The 19,027-nt window shown below is 37.5% G+C and overlaps 1 protein-coding gene across 3 annotated transcripts in view; it reads left to right on the forward strand.

The window, feature by feature from the left end:
- Positions 1 to 19,027, forward strand: part of LOC129948913 (semaphorin-2A) — a 420,780-nt gene that overhangs the window by 182,090 nt on the left and 219,663 nt on the right. Inside the window, exons 1-2 of one of the 3 annotated variants that reach the window (XM_056060063.1) lie at positions 7,362 to 7,558; positions 15,644 to 16,101. The exons of the other annotated variants lie outside the window; for them this stretch is intronic. Coding sequence (XP_055916038.1) covers positions 15,987 to 16,101 — 115 coding nt within the window. The 5' untranslated portion in view covers positions 7,362 to 7,558; positions 15,644 to 15,986. Of the gene's footprint in view, positions 1 to 7,361; positions 7,559 to 15,643; positions 16,102 to 19,027 lie in introns of those variants that run through there. 3 annotated transcript variants of the gene reach the window in all.

Below are 19,027 nucleotides of genomic sequence, written 5' to 3' on the forward strand. Positions count from 1 at the left end.
ACCGTTACAACCCCAGGCCTACAGATGCATGAGGCTGATCCGGGCAGCAGGAAGGAGAGGGTGTTCAGGCTACGGTAGCTTGGCATGCTTGCTTTAGCACGATCTAGCTCGTCGGTGGTCGGGGTTCTTGCTACCGTAACACTGAACCGTTGTTACGCAACTTCATGCCGGAGATAGTATGAACGTAGTATCGGAGGTTCAACAATAAAAAAAAATCGTTGAGCCCGAATTCTTCAATGTGGGAACCAGGGGTGTGTGATTCAGATAGGGAGAGGGTTAAAGTTGTTAATAACCCCTTTTTGGAGGTTTTATCCCACCCTATGTGACCTAGGACACCATATCTTGGCTACTGCTTCCTCCGTATTATGCAGTAGCCCCTAACCGGATTGAGTTTCCAGCTTACCAGATTCTTATCTTCACCATCGTCATCCTTCAACGTGTCACTCCACCTCTGACTTCGGGTTTAGTGCTTCATGCTATCCTAAATGGGAAAAAAAAGCAAATAAAAAAAAGAATTCCACTTCCCAAGGACATAACACGATATCACTCAATCCATACCGCTCAATGGACGATAAAAAGAGGGAAGATCAATTTAAGATACTTTTTTTATTATGGGCGAAAAAAATAACAATGAAATTCAAAAAAAAAATGGTAATGTTAAACTAGATATTTAAATGTCGATGGAAAACAATAAAAAAAAACTATTAACTTTAAAAAAAAAATATTAATAATATTTATTTTTGTCAGTTGGCAACCATGTGTTGTATTCTATATTAAAACTCTTTTGATTTTATTCTATTTTTATTAACTTTCCTAAAAAAAATTGTAATATTCGAACAATCGTTGGCAACCATGAAAGAATTAAAAAAAAAACTTTTAATATTTTGTCGTCGTTGGTGTATTGAAATTTGTTTCTTTTCTTCTTAAAGCATCTCTTTTTAAATGTTGTTATTTAAATGAGATTTACTTTTTGTATTTAGCTACTATTTATTTAATTATATTTTTTCTATATATGCAAGTGTTCCAACAAAACAATTTAAAATATTCTGATGATATATACATATATGTACTTAATTGACTTACTTGGATTTGTTGCCGCCAATGTAGTGCACCACCTTGGTTTCCTCCTTTTATTTTTCACTGGGAAAGAAACTAATTCAACAAAAGCAAAGAAATATTTTAATATGTTTTGATGACACTTTTTTTTGTTTACTCTATTATTAAATTCTTTTTTTTTTTTTCGATTAATTTTAAAATTCTTTCAGGTAAGTACAGTTTATAGCTATACATATTTTTTTTCCCATTTTTTTTTTCAGATTAAATTTTTTTTTGTTTGATTAATTATTATAGGATTGTTGGCTTCCTTCGTCTATATTGAATGGATCATCCTGCCTGACAGCGGAATTCAGTTCGTGGTCCTTCCATATCCTCAGCATTGACTGCGGTTCCACTATGATGTTTCCACTTTCGTCTTTGCAGCCTCCGGTTCTACTTTTGTGTACCTGTGAATTTCATTTGTCCTGTTCATAAAACTTATAACCTTCATTCCTGCTTTTAAACCTCACAACATCTTCGACCGCACGCTTCTCATGCCCTCTCTTTTTCCTTCTGAGAAGTCGGCGTTCTTCTCGCCTCTTCTGCTCATAGAGCTCATGAGCATCTCTCGTCCTTTTATGCAGCGCCGGTTTGCGTACCTGTTGTTTGGCTGCATTTGCCTGCCGAACTTCCTCATCAAACCAGGGGTTCCTTGTTGGTGGCTGTTTAAAACCCAGCACATCAGAGGCGGCTTCTCTGATTGCATCTTGTCAATGTTGCCACTGGTTTTCGATACATTGTGTTGGCAGCAGAGAACTTCGAGAGAGGTTACTTATGTAAGTAACTTGGTCGGAAAATGATTTGGCGATCTCTGGCGATTGTAGCCGTTCAACGTTGTACCTTCTTCCAGCACCTCCCTGTTTTGCCTTGGGTCTGGAAATCTGAAGTGCTACCTTAGCTACAACGAGGTAATGGTCCGAGTCGATGTTTGCTCCTCGGAAAGTTCTTACATCCATGATGCTGGAAGCTTGTCTCTTGTCGATCGCAGTATGGTCAATCCGGTTGACGGTAGATTGATCTGAAGAAGTCCAAGTTCCTTTGTGGATGTTAAGGTGTGGAAAACGCGTACTGGCTACCATTACGTTTCGTCCGCATCTAAATCTATGAGCCTGAATCCATTATCGGAAGTGTTGTCGTGCAGGCTGTTCTTCCTGATTATTCCAACAAAGTAGATATCGCAGTTTTTCATCCTCTTTTTGCCCGGCCCATCCCATCGTATTTCTTGGATAGCGGTGATATCTGCTTTATATCTTTCTAGGGCCTCCGCTAATTCTTCGGCCGCACGTGGTCTGTTAAGGGACCTAACATTCTACGTGCATATCCGAAGTTCGTTGTCCTTTATTCGTTTGCGTTGGTTGTCAACAGTAAATCCGTCCGTATCCGAGGCTTGTTGGTGCTTCGCAACTATGAAAGCTTTTACGTGGCCAGGAAGTCACCGCTACGGCACAACCCCCAACCTGGAGGGCCAGATCCTAAGTATAACTTCAAGGATGGGGAGCCGGATAAAACCGCTCCTTATAGGCCTGGGCATCGAATAAGTCGAAGAAGCGCTATAAAGTGTTCACTAAAACTAGAAGATTTTATGTCTTCTAGTTCTTGAGATATTGAAAGTTAGCAACCAAAATATTTTAATTTAATTATTTTTTTTTGTTTGAGTGATTTTATTTTGATAGCTATAATGGTAGGTTCGAGTTTGGGTCTATGCCACAGCAGGATGTGTTAGGGGAGGGGCATGCTGTCAAAATAAGACTACGTTAATACTTAAGCAAGGAAATTAATAATTCATGTTTGGTGATTTTCAATTATCTCAAGAACTAGAAGACATAAAATCATTTAGTTTTCAGTTTTTGATCGAAAACAAATAAGAGCAATAAATTCGAAAAAATACAATAGCTGATACTTTTAAAGATTTGAAAATTACATTTAACACCTTTTTTTTGCTAAAATTTTGATGCATATGGCTTAAGAAAAATGTATAAAACTTAGTTGTAAGTATTACCAATATTGTTAATAATTTGTTTCCATTCAACTTACATAATTTTAAAACTGCCCCACCACCTAAACGGGGGGAAATAGACCCCCCTTCCATAGTACAAAATGATTGTTTTTAAGTGTTCCATACAAATTCGTCATTAAACTTTGTCGCCTGAGTTATCGTACTCTCCCTGCTATCTAATAACAACAAACTAGAATTCAACTTTAGTAGGTGTAATTTTAAAAAAACCTTTTTAACTTATTATGTACGATCAATTGGGATAAAATTTTTTGTAATTTAAATATTGACGATATGTGTAACACCACTGTTTTAAATTTCCTCCACTTAAATTCTATCGATTTCGTTATAAGTGAAGATACTGTCCCTAATAGTATCCTACAACTTGACGAATGTTTTAGTCCTGGCCCCGAGGTCGTACCAACATCCATTTTAAGGAAATGTGCTGCGTATTTAGCACACCCGTTAGGTGTTTTTTTCAACACGTCTTTAAGTAACTCGCTTTTTCCTTTTATATGGAAGAGCTCCTTCCTAATACTAGTAAAACGAAAAAATTAACTGCCGACCAATTACTAAACTATCTGTGATACCTAAACTATTTGAGTCAATCGTAGATAGCGCCCTCTCTTTTCATTGTAGCTTAACTATCTGTGATAACCAGCATAAAAAATAAATAAATTGGGTGGCGCAACAGTTCGTTTGAGAACTAGGGCCTAGTGACTTACAACTCTCAACCATTCCTGTGTGCGAGTACTGTTGTCAGAGATGGAAGGGAGCTACAGTTTTAAGCCGAATCTGAACAGCGAATTTGAGAAAGCACTTTTCATGACAAGAATTACTCTTGGAAAATTTGTCAATTCCTCGCAAAAGGCAGTACCCGTGAAAAAAAACGTTAGATGGCATAGACACGGATTGAAGCCAAGACCTCTGGCATGACAGTCCAACGCACTAACCATCATGCTACGGATGCTACTACTGATAACCAGCATGGTTTTGTTTAAAAGCGTTTAAGTGTTACTAATCTGTTTCACTTTACGTGCTTTTGTTTAGATGTTCTTGAGAAACGTGAAAAAGTAGATGGTATCTTTAATGAATTTAGCAAGGCTTTTGACAAATTATTGTGTCATAAAACATTACTTTTAAAACTATCACAGCAAGGTTTTAACGACAGTTTCATTAACTTGCTCTCCTCATACTTGCAAGATAGACGTTATAGTGTTAAATTTAGTAATGATTGTTCAAGTTCATTAATTATTGTGAATACTGGTGTCCCTCAGGGTAGTCATCTTGGTCCTATTCTATTTGTTTTATTTATAAGTGACTAGGTTTCGATCATACAATATTCTTCTGTCCTAATATATGGTGATGACATTAAAATTAAAAAAAAATAACTCTGCATCTGACTGTCCTCTCTAGCAGGAAGACTTAATATTATTCAGCGAGTGTTTTTAATGTTGACGAAAGTGAAACCATGACTTCTACACGCAAAAAGTTCCAATAGTTTTTAGTTACATGCTTGATTCTTGTCCTTTAAGTAGAGTATATGTATTTTCTGACTTGGGTGTTGACTTAGATCCTTATCTATTTGTGAGACCAGTCCTGGAACACGCCTATACAGTATGGTCACCTTACTACGCCGTACAAGTCACAAGACTCGAAGCCATTCAGAAAAGATTGTTGCGGTTTTGTCTACGATCCCTTCCGTGGTTTCATGATATTCATACATTACCTCCTTATTCAAAAAGCTTTCTCCCATAAATCTTCCTTCTTTGACAAATCATAGGCTGTAATTGCAGTTTTGTTTTAAAGTTGGAATAATAAACGGGCAAATTTCATCACCATCAGTTCTTGCTAGTTTAAACTTTAGTTTTAGTCGTTCAAATATAAGACTCCTGAAACTATTGAATACTTATTTCAGACGATAAAACTATGGTGTATAGAGGCCCTTAAAGCAATCGATAAAAAGAGGCTGGGATGCGACCCAAACTAATAACTTCCCATCCCGTCTGTCGATTTGTCTGGCTTAAAAGTTTGCCTATATGCACTCGTATCAATTTTTACCAAATTTTCGTACTATTTTTTATGAAAAAACGGACTGTCGGATTTTTATATAAAAATTACTGAATACCGAAAACAATATTTTCTGTGAAATAAAATAAGTTTGAAGCCAATATTTTTAATTTTTGAAAAGTTATTTGAGTCGAAAATCAATTTTTACCAAATTTTGTTAATTTTTTTCGGTTTTTAATTTTTTTGTAAAAAATCTGTTAAATCAGTTTGCTTCAAAATTTAACTGAATGTTGACAGCAATATTTTTTGAAAGTCAAAAGTAAATATAGCCTAATATCTCAAAGTTTTGAAAAGATATTTGAGTCGATAATCAATTTTTACCAACTTATATTAATATTTTTTAGGTTTTTATTTTTTGTAAAAAAAACTGTTAATGCGATTTTTCTCAATATTTTTCAAAATGTTAAAAACAATATTTTTTATGAGATAAAATAAGTTTGAAGCCTTAAGTTCAAGTTTTTAAGAAGATATTTGAATCGATATTCAATTTTCACCAACTCTAGGTAATGTTTTTTTTTATATTATCATTTTCTATAAAAAAAAACTGTCAATTTGATTTTTCTTAAAATTTTATCAATTGTCAAAAACATTATTCTTCGTTGCACAAAATTGTTTTGGAGATGAAATCATACTTTAGTCGTAAAATTTTGGAGGTGACAAATTTTTTGTTTCATTTTTATTTATTTATAAAAAAATATTAAATGGATTTTTTCCGAAAAATATATTTCTTCGATATCAGCTTACAATATATTGTATACAATTTAATTCAAGTCTCTAGCGTTTTTGGTTCGTAAGATATTTAGGGTTATTCAAAATTTTCACCTTTTATTCAACTGCTATGGTAAAAAAAACCACCCACGCATCTTTCTTGAGAGCCCTTTCTGCATCTTTCTGTCTTATAATTTGTATAACAATATTTTTTAAAAATCGATATCTCGATATAGTCTTGAGCTATAGACGAAGAAAAAACGTCGCGAACACAGACATCTTTCTAAAAATCTTTTATTTCGACTCTAAAGACCTTGAAACGCCGAGAAATGTCAAAATTTTCAATTTGACAAATCGGACCCATTACAATAACCTCCTATGGGAAGTAAATAAACTTCACTCTTCTATTTATTTACCAAATGATAACATAAAAAGTATAAATTGCAAATTAATATTTTTCAACAGTCCATTTCAATAAGAATTGTTAACGTTAGTTTTAAACGAATTATAAATAATAACATATCAACTTTAAAATTACTTATCTCACAAAAATGTTGTTTTTAATATTTTGTTTAAAACTTGTAGAAAAACGACTTACTGACACGGATGGAAGTTTCGGTGTAGCCTCTTCTTTTGCTACTATTTTTTATGAAAATTGTATAAATCGATTGTAAACTAGATACATTGAATTTGCAAAAAGCCCGCCATTTCTCCCGTAATCAATCTATAATTTATTTTCTTCTTAACATAAATATTTAATTACCTTAGAGACAAATTGAAAAAAGTAAAGTTGTTTGAGAGAAAGAGCTGTAAAAAATGTTTTAATAATTTTGATCTTAACATGCAACTTCCCAAACTTTATTTTTCTTTCATTACAAAAATAAAACGAGCAACCTGGCAATGACAGTAACTCCAAAAATGTCCCATTCTCTTTCCCATGATCAATGCACAAGTACCACTCATTATTGAAAGGAAATTTTTATAATCCAATTATACAGAAGATCAAAAACATATTAAAACGGTCTTTTATTCCCTCTTTCATTCCACTTATTACAATAATTTCAGAAAATGTATAAGAAGTTAATTAATTCTTCTAAAAATGTGTTTGATGTCTCAATAAAGTAAAAGATCAACAAACCTTTTTTCGTTTCATTCCATGTGTGGGTGGAAATGGAAACGAACAAAAATATGGAACTAAACATTCATTTGTTTCATTTCTGCCTTCCAATAAAAATATCAACAACACTGACTGTCTTCCTTGATCTCATTCATCTACTCTATCTTTCTCTTTTCACGCACTTGTAAACAACTTTATTTACTGGAATTCAATGTTGTATCGGTTTTCGATGTGGGAATAAGATAGTTGTTGACAAATGCATAAACAAAACATGTCAGAGAGAGACAATACCTACAATGAATTTTACATACAATTCCATTTCATTTGCTTTGTAGAGTTGGTGTATTCCTAGAGGAGGCATAGTTTAGTGATCGCCGTGATGTTGCCATCGATTGACGCGGTCTGAGTTTTTTCTTTTGTGATTGTGATCGTGGATACACAATTTATTGGTTACCGTAGAAATTGTTGATGTTTCATGTTTTTTCTGTGACGACGGTTAGTTAACTGTGAAATTGTTATAGTGATCGACTTGCAATAATAATCTTACCTCATTTTGTTGGTAAATTGGAAAAAAGGTATAATAAATAAAGTGCTTTGAAATAATTATCTTCATAAACTTTTAAGATTTTCCATTGAAATTTTCCCCCATCTCCAGTTTTTAAAATAATGAATGTATCTCTTCTTTCAAGCCCCTTGTGGTTTATAATTTTCTTGTGTCTTTCTTTTTCTTCTTGTGTACAAATGTATTTCCACCAGAAAAAGACAACGGTTGTGAACTGTAAAGTACATAAAGGTACCTACCTACCTACCTAAAAAAAATAATGTATTTTAGGAAATAAAAGGAAATACAAAAACAACGACTACAAAGCGATATTCGTTGTCGGTCGTCGGGTCGGTCGGTTTGCAGTTGAATGTAGTTTTGTGTCTTTTGTTTTGTTTACAGAAAATGTGATCGGGATGCGTGTGTCTATAAAGTTGAATCATTTTTGCTTATTTAGCGATAAAATGTATAATTTTTAATTGAACACATGGAGTGGAAGAAAATAAATGATGATTGGGTGTAACCATTCTTTGAAGTGTTTACTGTGAATTTTTACAGTTCATTGATTCTTGTTGCACCAGAAGGGGTTCTTTTTTGATGCAGTTTGTTATTTACCTCTATATAGATTAGAAGATGTTGCCAGGTTCGAAGGAAATGGGATACAAATAGGTGAATATGGAAAGATTAGCCTGTCTAGTTCCTGATTTTTAATCAGTTTGTTTTTCTTTCTGTCTGATGTACTATCAAAAATAATTAACAGAAATTAGACAGAGTTAAAATTTTGAACAAACTTGTTTGTATGCTTTTGCCAGGTAAAGCTAATCGTGTCGATTTTAGAAACATGAGTCATGTTCGAACTATTCGGACCTCTAAACTCCGAATTGAGCATGTTAAACACTGTTTAGAAAAAAATCAGCTTCTTGTTGCTCAGTAATCTTACCTATTTCTTTTAAAGCATTAGGGGGTCTTCCTATGTGACGGCCTGTATTTTAAGGAACACGAGTTACACCTGTGTGAACCTGAACAACTCCAACAAAAAGGAAGTTTGAAAAACACAGTTTTGAGAAAAACTCGTTTAAAGTTTCAAGTCCTACTAACTATGAAAATAAACGGTGATTTTTTAAGAGCTTGAGAACTTAAAAAAAAAAAAACGCATAAAATTTGCAAAATCTCATCGATTCTTTATTTGAAACGTTAGATTGGTCCATGACATTTCATTTAAATGTTGACCGCGGCTGCGTCTTAGGTGGTCCATTCGGAAAGTCCAATTTTAGGTAACTTTTTCGAGCATTTCGGCCGGAATAGCCCGAATTTCTTCGGAAATGTTGTCTTCCATGCCATTCACCGTAACGTTTCGTCCAACAGCATCTTTGAAAAAATACAGTCCAATGATTCCACCAGCGTACAAACCACACCAAACAGTGCATTTTCGTAATGCATGGGCAGTTCTTGAACGGCTTCTGGTTGCTCTTCACTCCAAATGCGGCAATTTTGCTTATTTACGTAGCCATTCAACCAGAAATGAGCCTCATCGCTGAACAAAAATTTGTCGATAAAAAAGCGGATTTTCTGCCAACTTTTCCATGTGGTCGAATAACACAAACCCAATTGCTGCGAACGGCGACGAATCGACATTTCACGGTCTTCAGCAACACTCTCAGAAACAGACGCAATATTCTCTTCTGTACGCACTGTACGCATTCGTGTGGTTGGTTTAATGTCCAATAAAGTAAACTGAGTGCGAAACTTGGTCACAATCGCATTAATTGTTTGCTCACTTGGTCGATTATGTAGACCATAAATCGGACGTAAAGCGCGAAACACATTTCGAACCGAACACTGATTTTGGTAATAAAATTCAATGATTTGCAAGCGTTGCTCGTTAGTAAGTCTATTCATGATGAAATGTCAAAGCATACTGAGCATCTTTTTTTTTGACACCATGTCTGAAATCCCGCGTGATCTGTCAAATACTAATGCATGAAAATCCTAACCTCAAAAAAATCACCCTTTATAAATTTACCTATCAATCGGTGATGCCTGCCATAGACTTCCTCTTCTTCTTGAAACTCCGTACGTCCGTACGTTCGCGACGACGTAGATTATAAATATGGCGGGCAATATTGTTGTAAGCCACATTCAATTTGCGGCTAGTCACACAGTCTAGTTTACAAAAGATTTCACACCCATAGAGCACAATTGGTTGTAGGCCTTAGGCCTTAGCAAGTAGCAGTTTAGTTTTGATCGGGATGAAATTTCGAGTGACTTTAAGAAGGCGGAGACTTCCATAGACTTTACCAATGACACTTTAAAGGTGGTCATCCCAAGTGAGAGTGCGATTGAATACTACTCCTAGGTTTCTAGCAGTGCTAACATATTCAATGGTTTCGTCGTCAAGTTTCAACAGGTTTAAACCCGATAGATCAAAGTTTTTGCGATAGATGGGGAGGGATGTTGATTTGACAGGGTTAAGGCGGAGATCGTTCTTTTTTGACCACTGTGCAATGCGGAGCAGATCCTTATTAAAGCTACGGCATCTTTTAAGCTCCTTATCAGGAGCTGCACACTATCAGCATAAAGATGAATTAAACAATGTTTAGCAACTTGTGGTAACTCATTTATGTATAGTGAGAAGAGGATTGGTCCAAAGATAGATCCCTGTGGCACCCCACTCAAAACATTGAAAAATGTGGACGAGTATCCGTTGGCCACCACGCATTGTTGCCTTCCGCTGAGATACGAAAGAACAAGCTTACAGGACTCTAAAGAAAACCCAAAGTTAATTCACAGCTTTCTACAAAGAATTGAGTGGTTAACAGTATCAAAAGCCTTTGAATAGTTTAACAGTGTTAACAATGTAGCATGATCACTGTCCATTGACATTATTATTTCATCATTTACAAAAAGGCGGATTTGCAGCTGCGCTTAGGTCGAAAACCAGACTGACAGGTACTTAACAGGTTGTTGATTGTAAGATATTTTTGGATCTGCCCCAAAATGGTTTTTTCAAACACCTTCGAAAGATACTGAAGAATGGCAATCGGCCGAAATTCTTTAGCAGTACCTGTTTGCTTTTTGGGTATGGGAATAATCTTAGTCTGCTTCCACTCTAAAGGCAACTCGGAAGTAGTCAATATGCGGCTAAATATGTAGGTTATATAGCGCAGTATATATGGAAGCAGTAGTCTCAAGAACTTATGGTCCATTTGTTCCAGGCCGGTAGCATTATATTTAACATTTTTTCCTCTTGCTATTCCAGTCATGATTATAGCTTTTATAATATTTCGTCCTGTAGTGGTGTACCATTACATAACTTTGGTGCGGCAAGATTTCTTATTAACAGCACTGGACCAGCAACATTCAATATCAACTTATGAGAAGGCATCCCTGACCAAAGAATTAAGAAACTGTGTGGTATGATCTTACATGCTCCATGTCCAAACTTAATTCATAAAGATTGGGAATGCGTTGTTTTCCCGTAATACCAATTTTATCCAAATTATCCATAATATTATTCAAATCTTTGGTAATTTAGGAGTGAAAGCGGTCAGATTCCCCTGAAAGTAATTTTTTCCATGGGTATGCGTTAATTTTCCGAGGTCAGAAGTAACTCATGTCCTTTCTTAAGTCTCAAACTATCTCCTTACCAGATTTCATTTAAATCGTAAAAGCGATCGGCCCACCTAAATTTTCCCACGGGAATGCATCATTTTCCCGGATTAAAAAGTAGCCTATGTCCTTTCTCGGGTATCAAAATATCTCCATACCATGCAAATTGGCTCAGTAGTTTAGGCGTGATTGAGTAACAGAAAAACAATATACAGAGTTACTTTCGCATCTACTTACTTACTTACTTAAGGTGGTGCTACAGTCCAGGGCGGACATGGGCCTCAACCAACATGCGTCTCCAGCCAGCTCGGTCCCTAGCTAGTTGTCTCCAGTTTCGCACGCCAAGTTGGTTGAGGTCCTCTCCCACCTGGGTGCGCCACCTGATTCGCGGTGTTCCCCTACTGCGCCGTCCCTCGGAATTGGATTCGAAGACCTTCCGGGCTGGAGCGTTGATGTCCATCCGCTCTACATGACCTAGCCATCTAAGCCGTTGGACTTTAATTCTGCTAACTAGGTCAGTGTCGCTGTACAGCCCGTACAGTTCTTATATCTTCTCCTCCATTCTCCATCTATGCGTACGGGAACAAAAATCACCCGAAGAATTTTTCTCTCGAAGCATCCTAAGACGCTCTCATCTTTCTTTGACAGGGTCCAGGCCTCAGCGCCATAAATGAGAACCGGGATGATGAGTGTCATATAGATGGTGATTTTAGATGCTCGAGAGAGAGCTTTACTTCTCAATTGCCTTCTAAGTCCAAAGAAGCAGCGATTTGCAAAAGTTATTCTTCGTTTGATTTCAGCGCTGGTGCCGTTGTCTATGTTAATAGCGGTGCCTAGGTAGACAAAGTCCTCAACTACCTCAAAGTTTTAGCTGTCCATGGTGACGTTTTGTCCAAGACGTCGTCGGTCAGTGTCCTTTTTTGATGACGGCATATACTTGGTCTTGCCCTCATTGACCACTAAACCCATCTTCTTCGCTTCCGTCGCAATGCTCAAAAACGCTCCACTGACATCACGCTTTGATCTTCCAATTATGTCAATATCATCTGCGTATCCGAGTAATTGGATGGTCCTTTGAAAGATTGTGCCTCTAGTGTTGACGGTTTAGTTTTGCACAATTCTTTCCAGAACGATGTTGAAGAAGTCGCATGACAGTGCATCGCCTTGTCTAAAACCTTTTTTGACATCAAAAGAATCGGTAAGATCTTTTCCGACCTTGATAGAGCAGCGTGCATTCTCCATCGTCATTTTGCACAAACGGATAAGATTGACAGGGATGCCAAAACTAGACATTGCTCGGTACAGCTTCATATTTTGCAGATGAATTGGTGCATGCTCCGTACCAAGTCATCGCCTGCTGCTTTGAATAGTTCGGCAGCGATGCCGTCAGCTCAAGCAGCTTTGTTTGACTTAAGTTTAGATACAGCTATCTTCACTTCGTCAAGGTCGTTCAGGCGGAATTGTTGATCTGCGTCGCCGAGGTTGAGTGGTTCTATCTCCCACACAGCGGAATTCGGTTCGTCATCGCCGTTATATAATTTGGAGAAGTGATCTTTCCATATTCTCAGCATCGACTGCGGTTCTACTACGATGTTCCCCTGATCGTCTTTACAGGCTTCGGTTCGTTACTGGTACCCTTGGGAGGTTTTTTTTTACCTTTTGGTAAAATTTACGAACCTCATTCCTGTTGTGACATCCCTCTATCTCCTCGATCGCGCGTTTCTCATGTTCTCTTCTTTTCCGTCTAAGACGCCGGTGTTCCTCTCTCCTCTTCTGCTCGTAGAGCTCGCGAGCAGCTGTAGTCCTTTTGTGCACCGCCGTTTTGTATGCCTCTTGTTTCGCTGCGTGCGCTTGCCGGCATTCGTCGTCAAACCAGGCAGGGGTTTCGCTGTGGTGGCCGTGTGAAACCTAGCACTTCAGAGGCGGCATCTCTGATGGCTGCAAGGCAATGTTGCCACTGGTTTTCAATGCTTAATGCAGGAAGCATAGGACTCCTTAAGAGGTTACTAGAACCTCGATCGGAAAAGGACATGGCAGTCTCTTGCGATTGTAGCCGTCTAACGTCGAATCTTCTCACAGTACTTCCTTGTTTTGGCTTGGATCGGGATATCCGTAGCCATACCTTGGCTATAACGAGGTAGTGGTCCGAGTCAATGTTGGGCTCTCGGAATGTTCGGATATCCTGGATACTGGAGAAGTGTCGTGCGTCGATCGCAATGTGGTCAATCTGGTTGACGGTTGATTGATCAGGAGATTTCCATGTCCCCTTGTTGATATTAAGATGCCTGAACCGCGTACTAGCTACCAGAACGTCTCGCCCCGCAGCGAAAAAGATGTCTTCTCTTCCCAGCTTTGCATTAAAATCCCCTAAGACAATTTGAATGTCATAGCCAGGGCACTGCTCATATGTCTTGTCCAAGAGCTCGAAGAATATGTCTTTAGTGCCTTTATGTTTCTCCTCGGTTGGGGCATGCGCGCATATTAGGCTTATGTTGGCGAATTTAGCCTTGATGCGGATTGTCGTTATGCGCTCGGTCACACTGTTGAAACTCAAGACTTTTTGCCTGAGCCTAGTTCCAACAACAAATCCACACCCAAACAGACGCTGTCTTTGTTCTCGGTAGCAGTCGCCGTAGTAGATATCGCAGTCTTTTAGTTTGCACTTCTTGGATGGCTGTAATATCTGCCTTGCAGCAGTTTAGGGCTTCCGCTAATTGTTCGGCTGCACGTGGTCTGTTAAGGGACCGATCATTCCACGTACATATCCGAAGTTCGTTGTCCTTATTTCGTTTGCGTGGGTTGTCAACAGTGAATCCGTCCGTATCCGAGGCTTGTTGTTGCTTCGAAACTATGATGTTTTTACGTGGCCAGGAAGTCACCCCGACGGCACAACCCCCAACCTGGAGGGCCAGATCCTTAGTATAACTCCAAGGAAGGGGAGCCGGATGAACCGCTCCTTATAGGCCTGGGCTCCGGATATGTCGAAGAAGCCCTATAAGGTATTCACTAAGTAGTTCGACCTTACTGGAACTGTAGACGCCACCGTTGATTCTATCTCGAGAATTCGTCCGCTGCCGCCTGGATAAGGAGAGGTGCCTTAGTGCAAACACCTCTCCCCCCCCTCTCTCGTTTGCTGCCCCCAACAACTTTCCACTGGGGTTGGAACCCAATCTATAGTGGAGGTGAAAGTAGGAGTTGATAGAGAGAGGTGGGTTTTGAGAAAAAACCTGTGGACGCTTGTGTCCTCTTGAATGCACATGTCTACCATTCGCATTTATAATATTATAAAAATAATATGGATTTCACCATATGGAAGAAAATTATCATCCTATTTTCTTAAAGCCAAAAAAACACTTCAAATACAATTATTATGGGTTATCATAGTCATCACCACTTAAGGCGAAACAAATTGCAATCTTTTGATGATTCGACATCAACATTCTCTCCCTTCCTTCATGCATCACTAAAATATGCAAAAATAGAAATATAGATGTAAACTTAATTTCTTCCCTCTTTTGCCCTGAATCAAGTAGCTCCATAAAATTGTACAGCTTCTAATCTTCACTCATAGACCCCATGGCTTTCCCGCCAATCTCATTTATCTGCAACATCCAAATCTAAACCTCTATGTTTATATACATTTATGTATTCCGTACATAATGTACATCCGTTCTAATTTACAATTTTTATTTTCCTATTTTTCTCTTTTTTATTCTTTGTTTTCTGCAAACATGTGCAATTGAGATTTTCCTATTTTTCATTTTATTTTTCCTCTCTAAATAGAAAATCCAGAAAAAAATGAATTCACTCTTTGCAAATTAAATGATAAAGAAAAACAATGGGAAAAAACTTAATCATTTAAATGAAATTTTCATTCTCTATGACGTCAGTCATTCCAAAACGAACCATTCTCCTGATTTCGAAAAAACCAACAATCCGAGTTATGGGTGTATCTGATAGATACTTTTGACTGAGTCTTAAGTGGAGAATGTGATAAGGAAAACGCATTCTGTTTGAAAAATGTACTTTTCCAATTTCCATGATTGTTCTGAAAACAAAAATTAGTTGTATCATTATTTTAAATTTAATTGTCTGGTGTTTTAATCTCATTAAAGCGTTGGTATTCAAATTATTGATAAATGGATTTTCTACTTCATGATATCAAATTCACATTTGTGTGTAGGCAATCTAAAATTTAATTTAAAATTTAAATTTATTTTGGAAAATTATTATTCATTCAATGTTTGTTTTATCATTTGCCATTTACATCCATGATGTGATTTCTTTTATCATTACTTCTTTTTTATTGTTGGTATTTTGTTTAAACTAAATTTAAATTCATAGCCCCTTTTACATTAATAAATTATTTAAAATCAATAATTTAAAAATAAATAAAATTTCAATGGAAAATTAAATAATACCCCAAATACACAAACAACAAAAAAAAACCATGAAATTTATTAAAATACTTTCTGCAATGTCTCACATGTTTGTTTATATATCCCTATAGCTTATCGTTGATCCTTTATTAAATGTTAAACAAAAAAAAGGAAATTATATTAATAACGTGTTAACGGAAATCCAATAAAAAAAAGTGAAATTACAACAACAACAAAATGAATTACTTGTGTTAATATAATAAATAATACAAAAAATAAATAAATACTCCTACAAAAATATCAACATATCAATCCATATTTAAAATAATTATTTATAATAAAAGTTAAAAAAAAAGAATTAATAACATAATAATACCCACACACCCACACACATACAACAATTGTGTGCCTCCTGGAATAAAAATTAAAAACAACAAAAAAAAAGTAAATAATTTTTACTTTTTTGCAATAAATATGTTCCGACTGTTATTGATAGCAGTGCTGGTGGTTTTTACCGTCAATGTAACTTGTTCCTATGAGAATACATGGAGTTCCTACTACGAGCAACCTTGCTGTAATTTTAAAGGAGGTATGTTATTGTTATTATTTATATTTGTACATAACTTATTTATGTATATTATTGTATTTTGTATTCATAATTTTTAATAATGTAATAATTACTGTTTTTCTTGTTGGTAGTTACATAATACACATGTAGCTTTATAGGTTTTATCTAAAGGGAATACACAAAATATTCATTGGATACTTTTACTGTTGAATTAAATTATTTGGAACACAATAAGAATTACTTAATTTTAAATGATTCATTAAAATTTAATGTAAGGAAAAACTTCCTTGGATTATCTTTGCACAACGTAGTATTTCCGAAGAAGTATTGATATATTTATAAGACGTAGTCATAAAGTCCAAAAAAGTAGAACAACAGTTTTACTTACGTACTTACTTAAGGTGGCGCTACAGTCCTGTGTGAACTAGGGCCTCACCCAACAAACTTCTCCATCTAGCTCGGTCCCTAGCTAGATGTCTCCAGTTTCGCGCTCCAAGTTGGGTGAGGTCACCTTCCACTTGTGCGCGCCACCTGATCCGCGGTCTTCCTCTACTGCGCTGTCCTGTGGGTGCGGATTCGAAGGCTTTCCGGGCCGGAGCATTGGTTTCCATGCGCTCTACGTGACGCAACCATCTTAGTCGTTGTACTTTTACCCTTCTGGCTAAGTCTACGTCGCTGTACAGCCCGTACAGTTCGTCGTTCCATCTTCTCCTCCACTCCCCTTCGATGCATACGGGACCGTAGATAACACAAAGAACTTTTCTCTCGAAGCGACCCAAGGTGCTTTCATCCGCTTTTGTCAAGGTCCATGCTTCTGCACCGTATAGCAGGACGGGGATGATAAGGGTCTTATATAGCAACACTTTGGTCCCTCGAGAGAGGACTTTACCACTCAATTGCTTTCTTAGTCCAAAGAAAGAGCGGTTAGTAAGAGTTATTTTGCGTTTGATCTCAACGCTGGTGTTATTTTTTGCGGAGCCTAGTTAGACGAAGTCCTTGACTACCTCAAAGTTACTTCTGTCGATGGTGACGTTTTGACCAAGACGTCGGTGTTGTATGTTCTTTCTTGACGACAGCATGTACTTTGTTTTGCCCTCATTAACCGTTAAACCCATTTTTGCTCCCTCTGCCTAAATACTCACAAAAGCCCTTATAACATGACTGAGTTCTTCCGATTGTGTCAATGTCATCAGCATATGCCAGTAATTGGACAGATTTTTGAAAGATAGTGCCTCTAGTGTTGACGTGGGAGCTCTGCACTATTCTTTCAAGCACGATGTTAAAAAAAATCACATGACAGCGCATCACCTTGTCAAAAACCTTTTTTAACATCGAAAGGTTCTGTTAAGTTTTTTCCAACCTTGGAGCAGCGTGGTCGTCCTGCACAAACGGACGAGTTTGGCAGGGATGCTAAAAATAGACATGACTCTATACAGCTTGTCCCTGTAGATGCTGTCATATGCAGCCTTGAAATCGATTAAAAGATGGTGGGTGTCGATTTGGTGTTCTTGGGTTTTTTCCAGGATCTACCGTAATGTGAATATTTAATCAACGGTGGACTTTCCTGGTCTAAAAATACGCTGATAAGGACCTATCAGGTTGTTACCGATGGGCTTAAGACTTTCACATATTACGGAAGAGAAGATTTTATAATCGATGTTAAGTAACCTGATTCCTCTATAGTTAATGCAGTTTAGAGAATCTACTTTTTTCAGGATCAGGCAAACAATACTGAGGTTCCATTCATCGGGCATGCTTTCTTCGGACCATATCTTACAGATAAGTTGGTGCATGCTCCTTATCCACTTATCTATAGCTGCTTTAAAGAGCTCGGCATTCAAGCCATCCGTAACAACGGATTTATAAAACTTTAGCTTAGATATGGCAATCTTTACTTCGTCTATTCAGGAGGATGGGATTGTTGGCTTTCGTTGTCTATGTTGAATGGATCATCCTGCCTGACAGCGGAATTCAGTTCGTTGTAGCCGTTATACAGTCTGCAGAAGTGGTCCTTCCATATCCTCAGCATTGACTACGGTTCCACTATAATGTTTCCACTTTCGTATTTGCAGCCTACGGTTAAAGGTTTATGTACCTGTGAATTTCGTTTTACCTGTTCATAAAACTTTCGACCTTCATTGCTGCTCTGGCGATTGTAGCCGTTCGACGTTGTGCCTTCTCCCAGCACCTCCCTGTTATTCCTTGGGTCTGGAAATCCAAAGTGCTACCTTGGCTACAACGAGGTAGTGGTCCGAGTCTATGTTTGCTCCTCGGAAAGTTCGGACATCCATGATGCTGGAAGCGTGTCTGGCGTCGATCGCAATGTGGTCAATCTGGTTGACGGTAGATTGATCTGGAGAAGTCCAAGTACCTTTGTGGATATTGAGGTGTGGAAAACGCGTACTGGCTACTATGACGTTTCGCCACGCAGCAAAATCTATGAGCCTGAATTCGCTGTCGGAAGTGTTGTCGTGCAGGCTGTTCTTCCCGATTTTTCCACTAAAGATGTCTTCCCTTCCTAGCTTGGCTTTAAAATCGCCCAGGGCTATTTTAATATCGGAGCTAGGGCATTGCTTATATGTTTTGTCCAGGAGCTCGAAGAACATATCTTTGGTGTTGTCGTCTTTCTCTTCTGTAGGGGCGTGCGCGTATATCAGGCTAATGTTGCCGAATTTAGCCTTGATGCGTATGGTCACGAGGCGCTCATTGATGCAACTATGGCTCAAGACATCTTGCCAAAGTCTTGTGTCCTTTTGAATGCACATGTCTACCATTTGGACATCTGTCACGAAAAGTACTTTCTTAAATTAGCCGTTCTGATTCGACTTAAAACTGGAGGTCTCCTCCACCCTGACAACGTTACTCGCACAAAGGAATGGTTGAGAGTTTGTAAGTCACTACGCTTAGTTCTCAACTTTTTAACTTCCAATAGGAAGTCAAATTGAAA

Source organism: Eupeodes corollae, chromosome 3 (assembly GCF_945859685.1).
Source record: "Eupeodes corollae chromosome 3, idEupCoro1.1, whole genome shotgun sequence".
NCBI lineage: Eukaryota > Metazoa > Arthropoda > Insecta > Diptera > Syrphidae > Eupeodes > Eupeodes corollae.